The sequence below is a fragment of the Trachymyrmex cornetzi genome, unplaced genomic scaffold (genome assembly GCF_001594075.2).
Source record: "Trachymyrmex cornetzi isolate Tcor2-1 unplaced genomic scaffold, Tcor1.1 scaffold123, whole genome shotgun sequence".
Lineage (NCBI taxonomy): Eukaryota > Metazoa > Arthropoda > Insecta > Hymenoptera > Formicidae > Trachymyrmex > Trachymyrmex cornetzi.
This window is the reverse complement of record NW_017295795.1, coordinates 32,784-42,792: the sequence shown is the minus strand read 5'-3', so window position 1 is coordinate 42,792 and position 10,009 is coordinate 32,784. Positions and strand designations below refer to the sequence as shown.

Genomic DNA, 10,009 nt, shown 5'->3' with positions numbered 1-10,009 from the left:
CACGCACGCACGCACACACAAAATAAAATATTCTCATTAAAAATAATACGTTAATGACAAAAAAATAACTTGAACACGGACTACGTAAGTTAGGCCGTCTTTGTATTTAAAATAATCTTCAAATAATGTCGAACTAATCACAAACTTGTACTAGTATCTTAAGACGGCTATTACTTAAAATGGTTTTTAAATAAAAATAAACATCAGCATTAAAAATGTTTCAATGTGTTGAAATTGCATTATTTACCAAGTTCCTTTTGAATCTTGTAAATTTTCTCGGCCAATAGATGATAGTATTCTGACCGAGAGTTAGCCATTTCATACATGTCACCTTCTACCTTCCTCGCGTATGCAACTAAGTTGTGCATTCTTTTATCGAGCATGGCTTGTGGATCGGGAGTCGGGAATATCGCTTGAACCCTAAAAAAGTTAGACACACGCTATAACGTATTGAGTTATAGCTCGATAAGTTTCCAAAAGACATATATAATAAAATTTTCACTAACAATTTATGAACGAGATGGTTCCTGAGATCAGGAGTGACGGACAAATGCCATTCCTTTGTTCCTTGCACCGGCGTCGCAGTGACTTGTCCGGGTTGAAGACCACCTGGAAGCTGCAGATTTGCTAATCTATTTTCCCCGCCTATCACACCAGGTTGTCCAGACTCGTTCAGTCCGAACAATGTTTGCATATTAACAGATTGCTGTATATTGGCAGCAGCCGCTGCTGCGGCGGATGTGGGTCCGGTTGTCGGTACTGTCTGATTGCCGGCTACTCCGACCGTGCTAGGATCGGAATTTAAAGGAAGAGATACGTTCGGAGCGACTACTTGTTGTCCAGCACCGACTACAGATTGTCCCGGTGCAGCTGAAACACACATGGGCGCCCATCGCTTGTTGCTTTTCTCGTAAAAATCTATACAAATCATATTTTATACTTTTAGCAGAATATAAAAAAAATAATTAACAAAATATAATTTTATACAATACATACAATACAATAAATTTTATAAAATGTTTTAGAGTTGAAAAAAGTTTTAAGTTAAAAAAAGCAAACAATTAATATAAAATGTCATGCAACTCACCCTGTGTTTGAGGTTGCGCTAATCTAACGTTGCCCAGTGCTCCTGGAGGACCCGCCATGCCGGGAGCTGGCATTCTGACGCCTCTTCCAACACCTTGACCAGGCAAGATTCCCGGTGTCGTTGTTGGACATTGAATCCCTAAAGCTTCATAAGCCTTTCTCATTTCAGATGGACTTGTATTTGGCTGATTATTTGGTTGAATTGCGGGTGCTATTGATAAAAAGAATACGTATATAATGTAAATGTATAAGGGTATCTCCAGATAAGAACTGTTTGAAATAACTGCTAAACCAAGAAGTATAAAAAAACGTAAACACATTTTATTCCTTTGCATTATTAAAGTTTTACTTTCTAAGAAAATCATAAAATGTGTTTACGTTTTTTAAAGAATTTTCGGAGAATCATCGAAATATTAAAGTGACACAAATATTTTCAAATTACCTTGCGCAGAATTAGTCCTATTCTTATTTGCTTGTTTTATTGGCAAGCAAACTGGGCAATCACTTCGATTACAATATTTCCAATGATTGATAATTTGTCTAGACATGCTACAGTGAGGCACCGTACAATTTTTACCAGCTTGACAATTCGTCATGTGATTCAAAACATTTTTCATGGTTTTACAGTCCGGTAAGGTGCACTGTCTCATCGCGCCGTTCGCTTGACTCTCGCGTCGCTGGCATTTATGCGCATGTAAAAGTAGCACCAATTGTTGCTGTATGAGTCTACATTTTTCTGGATCTGGTGTCGATTTTGCGCCTAAACCGAACAAAGTTCGTATTGAGCGAAGGCATTGCAACAAGTAACATGATTTATAATAATTCAGAGACACGGTAGTGTCTCGCGCTAAAACGCTACGCGTTTTTCTTAGCGCCGAGACAGTACAGTGTATCTTTACGTGGAGCGGTGAGTTTTCTGAGACCTCAATTATTATATCTTAATAATGGCTGTGACGATCAAATTCTATGTATGGTCAATCGATAGTTTGTACCCGAATTGTATAATGAAAGTGTATTAATTTTTTTTCTATTTCCCATACGAACGGAGATATTGCAACAAGTTCCAAATTTTGTTCAAATTTTATATATATATAAAAGATGAAGAGATTCAATTTACCCGTTGGAGCACCAGCACCAGGCATTTGTCCTTGCGTAGCTTGCTGCGGACCTGGCTGCCCTCCAGTCGGTGCTCCTGATTGAGGTTGAGCTGGACTTGGTGCTGGTGGCTGCGCTTGTTGCGCTGCCGTTCCACCTTCTTGACCACCCACGACATTCGTAGTACCGATCGGACCAGCAGCACTAGTAAATCTGCTAGCAGCGGCAGCCGCTTGCATGGGACTCATGTTTGTTCCAACGCCCTTCTGCTGCGGTTTGACGACACCTACGGGATTATTGGAGCATACAGTTACGCCTGCCCCTGGTCCAACCGTATTTGGAGAACCTGTATTATAAATTTTATTTTCATCGTGCTGCATCTGTCTCTATTGACAACGTCCGCTTCTTCGTTCATATATATATGAAACAAAAGAAGATATGTTTTATATACCATAGCTATACGGATTCGATGCACCTAGTTGTCCCATAGTCGGCATATTTGCCATGTTAGGAGGAGCCTGCATTCTGGGACCACCCTGACCGGGACCGACGATGCCAACTTGATGCACCTGTTGATGAGGACTTTGCCCTCTCGCCGGACCAACCATATGCGCTTGCTGTTGTTGCTGCATTGCCACAGCTCTTGTGCTCATCATTCCAGGACCGTTTTGCATCGGCGTAACCCCATGAGGAGCACCGGGATGATGTATTGCTTGAGTATTAGGGCCCATCATGGTTACCTTCAAAAGATTCTTGGTCAAATATATGATTACCAATCTTTTTACTAGAGAAAAAGTTACTGCATTACATAAATCAACATACTGTATTTAACGGTTGTTTGTTTAAACTGTTTGTTACTATCAAGCTCCCGCCAGCCATTCCTCCCATGTTGTTTCCGCTAGCGGTGCTAGTCATTACTAAACCGGAATTCATACCGCCCGGCATCGACATCGCGGGGTTACTTCCGGCCATACTCATGGACGATTGTAAACCGCCCATCGAATTCGCGATCGACATTTGATTATTCGCCAACGAACTGGCTATACTACTTGGTAGATTACCAAGACTCACGACCATCTGTGGATCGACTATTCCTCCCTTAGAAACGGAAACGTTTGGTGGCGATTGCATATTCGGACTTTTGTTACCTAACGTTCCAGCAGCCATTACTAAGGAATTCGCCACCAAGTTTTTGTTGCCCTGTTTAATAATTTTTTGTAAAGTATAAGGTGTGTATCGATTAATAAAATCGTCAGATCTCTAACATGTAATGTAATCGTACCTGCTGTTGTTGAATGAGATGATGAGAGAGTTGTTGCTGCTGCTGTACATGTTGTCTGAGTTCTGTATCGAGAGCACCATTTTGCTGCCCTGGACCAGGACCAGTTGCAGGTGGCTTGGTGCTCTCGGTTGTGGAACCCCAAGATCCAGATGACAGCAAGTCATCAGGAAGATCATTTTCAAGATCGAACATTTCTGTGTTAGAAATGTAATCTGAGAATGAAGAAAAGAAAGAAATTAAGAATCACACGTTTCTATGAGCATCTACATCATGATTTTGTTGTGATAATACATACTGGCTATCAGAAAAATACATTTCTACATTTGTTACATCAGTGTGTGTACGTGACTTATAGTATCATTAATTCATTCATTAATTCATTACTTTGATTTTTTATTTTATTTTATTATTTAATTTTTTACTCGCTGTGTATCAAAATGACACTTTCATCTGTTTCTGGACTATTTGAATTTTATCATGAATGCACTTTATATACAGTACATGTATATAATATTTTTCGAGATAACCAGTTCGTAGATTAAAATGATTATAATATTAAGAATGATAAGTACCATAGATACCAAGAAATCATTAGTAATTTTACAAGGGTAAGATTTTAGCGCCGTCACCATAGCTTTTAGCATCAAAATTTTAGCAGAGTATCTATATCTTCGATATTACAAATGTACGTGTTACATCATTATGTGCATAATGTATTATAGACTCTTTTATATACATATATACACATATAACTGCATGTAAATATACATATATACATGCGTGTATATAGAGAAACGTACAGGCAAAGAAGCATTCAATTTTCATCTATATTACAAAAAACTTCCGATGCTATTAACATCATTAAAAAATGTTCACATTCCTATTAACATCATTAAACAATGTAAACATTTCTAAGCAAATAAAACTGTTGAAACTTATTCATCTATCCACGACTGACCATATATACATTGACGGAGAAAAAAAGGGTGTACATATATAAATGTATACGTATGTATATGTAGGAAAAGTACAAATGCAAAAAGGAGATCCTATATATCAAAATGAAAACGAAAAAAAAAGAAAAAATTATAGAAAACTGTACGTGGTTGTAAAACAAACATGAAAAATAAGACATGAGACATACACTGCATGAGCATAACGTAAAGGAGCCTTATTCTACAGCAGAATGAAAATTTTCGGCATAATAAATTAGTGCTAAACTAAACAAGCATCCAGCGAAGCTATCGATGGCAAACTTTATAGAAGAGTCATGCGAAGAAATCAGTCACTCTAGAAAATATCTGTCCAAGCAAAATAATACTCCCGGCGCGCCATGTTCGTAAGAGAATATCGTTTCTCTTCATCCTATTAAAAGAAAAAAAAAGAGCAAAAATTTCTCAAAAACTTTAAACAAGATTTATCTGCGCACGCATAGATTTTTATTCTATATTTACATTTCTTTACAAATATCTGTAAAAGATTTAATTGATATAGACCGAGTCGACTCCCCACCTACGCTATTTATTATCAGCGCTGTATCGTAAACTCTCTTTATGTTAGAAGCACAGTGTTGTATGCATATTTAATTTCACCTTTGCAATTCCTCCGCAAGTCCACGAGCTCGGGGCGTGTGTGTCGCATGTCTATGTTACGTTTTGATTCACATCTAGAAATATCTCACGGTGTTCATTACAGAAAAGAGGGGAACTCGGTTTATCCTGAATTCTTATGTACCTTTATAGCAACCACCGATCCAATTTTTCTCCATTGCTATGTAAAGTGAATCAGTCCGTGATCAAAGTAAGACAATACTTAATATATCCGTATTGCCGCTTTATATGCTCTGCTATATTTTTTTCAAAGATAAATTATCACGACATCCATTTCTTTCACATTCTTCTCTAACCGTGTCGACAATAGACTAAAATTATTGAACCATAGTGACAATATGCCAAAACTATCACCCATCAGAAAGTACTGGTGAGACTGGAAGATGTCACTGAAAACCAGAGACTGAGACAAGTAACTTTAATGAGAGAAATGTATGGTACTATGAGATGATCGAACGGACAAACAGATTTCATTTTTTTTTGTTTGCGGTGCCGAAACTTGATGCTTTTTCAAGATTGTCGCTTTTTTGATCTGATAATGATATTTACTTCTTTTCTGGATGGTATTGTTGTTCCAGTGTTGCAGCGGATGCTGTTGCAGATGTAGCTGTTGCGGTGGAGCCTGTATTTGTTGCATGTTACCACTGCCACCTCCCCCGTAGTTCGTATAAGCAGGGTGCATCAATAAAGGCGGCATACCCACTACTATATCACAGTTTTTCGTTTAATTTAGAACGAAGGAGAATATACAATTCAAAGCTTGTTCTCTGGATTATGGTACTTTAAGGTCGGTATTCATAATCAATTCTTATTTCGAGGCCATCTTAAGTAATGTCTTAAGATACTAATACTCTGATATGCAGTTTTGCTGAAGTATCTAAAAATATAGCACTGAAAATAATTTTGTTGGACCATAAAAATAATTATGTAGGACGCTCAAACTGTTAGAATGTTCTAACATTTTGTCATCAAACGTCCTGCAAAATTATTTGAACGATCAAAATTATTTTCATGTCTGTATGTAGCAAAAATTTTAAGATTTTAAATCTAAATACTTCAGCAAAACCGTTCTTTTCGTATACTTCAGATGGTATTAAATATAAGAATTGACTACGAATACTGACCTAATTGTAAGTAGCAGAAACAGTTTGAGAATTCGACTTTTCGATCATCGTCAACGACTCTCACGCACGCTCGCGATTCTTGGCGATTGTGAAAACTCGAGCAAACTGTTTCTGTGACTTTATCCGCTGAGTACTTTATCCGTCCTCGCAAAGAAGCGATTCGAAGAGTCCGCGATTACATCCGAGTAAAAAATAATTACAAATCGATAATAATACAGCGTTATGTGCGTCAACTTCGAGTTTAAAAACTGTTAAGGGATGATTAAAGTGTTCAAAAGGGTAATTTAAAAAACAAAAAATAAAGGAAGAATAAAGAGATATATATTAGCGCATCGTTCATGCCAGCGAGATGTAATTTTTAACATTAAAGTGTCATGCACCCTCATGCACTACAAGATCGCAACTATATTTTAAATCTAGAATATGTCTAGAAGAATGTACAGAACTGCAATGTCAGTATGGCACATTCGTTTCAAAATAGAGCAAGACAGTGTAATGTCCATCTCTACCAAGATAGATTATAACTTTAATCTCTTAATTTATTCCCAGACAACACGAAGCATAATCAGAATATAAGACGTTTCTAAAATGTCTTTTTAAATGGTCCTCGTAAAAATGTTTTTTAAATTAAAAAAATATCGGTGTAAATTTAACACAATGTCTACATAATTCTCACCGTACTGGTATTAATAGTAATTCTTCAGACCTTGTGTACATTGCAATGTATATTAAATTTGAAGACATCCGTTGAAATTTATTTAGTTCTATCGACATCATCACAGACCAGATGTATATAATAATATGCATGTTAGAAAAATAGTTACAATTTAAAAAAATTAATTTTTTAGCATAAATTACTTATTACTGTAACCTTAAATTAAATTAAAAAAAAAATGTAACATGGTTCCATTAAAATCAGATCTGAAAGAGTCAACATCAACATATAATATAAAAAATAGTGTGGATTTAAAATCTACGGTCAATATCATCATGATATGGATTTAAAACCCAAGAGGTTAAATCCACAACATGCTAGTGTTAATATTAATACCAACACAGTGAGAAAAATTATATAGACACATTGTGTTGTGTTAAATCCACACTATTATTTAGAGTGCCACAGAAAAGGCAGTTTTGTTGATGTATCTAAAAATTTAGCTAGCTACAGATCTGAAAATAATTTTGTTTGACCATCAAAATAATTATGGAGAACGCTCAAATTGGTTGCTAGAATGTCAAAACTGTTTACAGCTCATCATGCTTGAATTTTCTACGTAATCGTTTTGATGATCTAATAAAATTATTTTCAGATCTGTAGTTAAATTTTGAGGTACTTCAGCAAAATCATTCTTTCTGTGTTTCAAGATGCTTTTTAGACATCTTTCAAACATCTCATGTTCCGATTTTGGACTTTATGTGGTCTGGGTTTTTTTATTTTTTTCTAATATCTAGAATTAGAAGAAAATAAGAAGCAAATTAAACCGAGATTAAATTAATCTACAATAATAAAAATGGACACAAGTGTGAAAAGACGGAGCAAGTAACGCATAAAGTTATTCTCTCGACAGGCTCGCACGTGTACACTGTCCGCGTGTAAATCTCCGAGCGAAACTCGGTGCGCCGCACCGCGGTTCTCCTCGTGTATCATCCATCTTGCGTCGACGGAGCCCGCGTCGCGTCACGAGAGTATCGCGGAACGACACTGTCGTGATCGTCGCCAAAACAGAAGGAGGATTGGCGAGGTTTCGCACGTATGCGTAGAGTCATTACCTAAACGTTAAGCCATAAAAAATTGATCGATCATAGTCGATTATTCTTCTCACATTCGACAGTGATTGGTCAATTTCTTACGACTTATGACTTAAAGCTCAGATAATGGCTTATAGTAGAAAGACACAATTGAAAAGCACAAGCAATAGGAACATGGAATAATAGACCCATTTCAATCTAGGAGAAACTGTGAATACTAAGTGACCAACTCCTTAAGAACGAAAAAAGGGACATTAAAAAAATTCCATATTAATTGTCGTAATTAAATTTTAATAAATAAACATTTTTTATAATTGTTAATGAAACACATAAACAATATTATTATTAGGTACTATGTTTGTTAAATAAATAGTAACACCTAATGTACAATATAACATCACATGAGATCACAACAAAAATTACATCAAGTTACAAGATTACATTTCAATTCTTAAAACTTGTACTTTTTTACTGAATGTATTTTATGAATGACATTTGGGTTTTTAGAAATCATAACATTCTATCATATATTTAAAAGAGGAACAATTTATAATCTTTAATTTGCGAGGATTGATTATTTTAAGCCAGTATTCATAGTCAGTTTTTTTTCAAAATTGTCTTAAGTAACTCTAAAATCTTTGAAGTGGAATCTAATGGTGCGGCCACAATAGAAGGAATAAAGAATTAGGAATAAGGAATAAAGATTCCAACCTATCAGAAACCGTATATTCCGATGTATCCGATATCTGATAGGTTAAAATCTTTATTCCTTATTCCTAATTCCTTATTTCTTTTATTGTGGCTGCACCTTAATTATAAAAAATAACAAATAGTTGAGCTACAATTGAGCTAGTGTTGAAAAAGAGTGGCTCAGTTGTCAATTTTAACAGTGAAATTTCACTCTTTAGAGTTACAATCCATTCTAAAGATTCTATATTTTAAAAAGAATGTTTTAAGATGTGCTAATACTCCTTTGTAGGTGGTATTTACAATCGATTCTTATATTTAAGACTATCTTGAGTACAATCTTAAGATGTCATGGGCCAATCAGACAACCCATTAGCATCTTAAGACATTACTTAAAACGTTTTTGAAATAAGAACAGACTATAAATACTGGCCTGTGATTGGCTTATAACACTTTAAGATTGTACTTAAAGCTGTCTTAAAATAAGAACGGACTATGAATACTGATCTGTGATTGACTTATAACACCTTAAGACTGTTTTAAGACGGTCTTAAATATAAGATCCAAAGACTCTGAATATCGTCTCTATAGTGTACATACATCAAAATTCATGATATTCTGACAGGTCTTGAGATCATATATCCTGTCTTTTTATTGCTTGTGCTTTTTAATTATGTTTCAAGCTTAATTCCGTGGAAAATAAATAATGCGTTTGATTTTGATCGAAACTCGTCGGCGCACACCGCGAGCATCTTGGCGCACTTACGCGAGACTTCGCTTGGAGATTCGGCGACGCCTGGGCGATCCATCGCGACGCGGTACGTCGTACCGCGTTGCGTCGCCGTCGCAAACAGACGGCGGGCTGGCTGGCCAGCCAGCACAGCCATGGCGGTCAGCTGCGCCCGAGAGAATCGTGAAAACCGCGCCGGGTCTCTCGGCCCGGGTCTCTCCTTTCTTTTCTCTTCTCCGCCGTGTGCGCGTGTACGTGTGTTTGTATGTATGCGTATGTGCGATGCACGCGAGATGCGCGTCACAGCGTACGCGTGCACCGCGTACTCCTGCGTAAGGTTAGTCGCGGAACTGCGCGCGGTTCCCGGAAGGAAGGAAGGAAGGAAGGAAGGAAGGAAGGAAGAGAGGGAGAGGGGGGGGGGAGAGAGAGAGAGAGAGAGAGAGAGAGAGATATGATCGTCAGGGCTAAAAGACCTGTCTTTTATCGCTGCACTGGACTAAATCTTGCCTTTTGTCAAACTTGAAAGAAACATCTATTTCATTTTGAGTACAAGTGTGCACTGCTCGCAGAATACAAATAGGAACATTACACGAATATTATAATTTTCCACTGAATGTAAGGTCCGTTAGCGTTGCTTGTACTTATT

The 10,009-nt window shown here is 36.8% G+C and overlaps 1 protein-coding gene across 8 annotated transcripts in view; it reads right to left on the bottom strand.

The window, feature by feature from the left end:
• Positions 1–10,009, bottom strand: part of LOC108770101 (CREB-binding protein) — a 20,569-nt gene that overhangs the window by 9,356 nt on the left and 1,204 nt on the right. For 2 of the 8 annotated variants that reach the window (XM_018521410.1, XM_018521452.1), the window contains exons 2-10: positions 5,623–5,778; positions 3,464–3,675; positions 3,004–3,381; positions 2,633–2,933; positions 2,204–2,527; positions 1,529–1,846; positions 1,088–1,297; positions 507–918; positions 248–420 (exon numbers count right to left, since the gene is read on the bottom strand). In XM_018521410.1, the coding sequence (XP_018376912.1) occupies positions 248–420; positions 507–918; positions 1,088–1,297; positions 1,529–1,846; positions 2,204–2,527; positions 2,633–2,933; positions 3,004–3,381; positions 3,464–3,675; positions 5,623–5,778 (2,484 nt within the window). The remainder of the gene's footprint in view (positions 1–247; positions 421–506; positions 919–1,087; positions 1,298–1,528; positions 1,847–2,203; positions 2,528–2,632; positions 2,934–3,003; positions 3,382–3,463; positions 3,676–5,622; positions 5,779–10,009) is intronic. The other 6 variants (XM_018521425.1, XM_018521461.1, XM_018521433.1 and 3 more) reach the window with 4 other exon arrangements.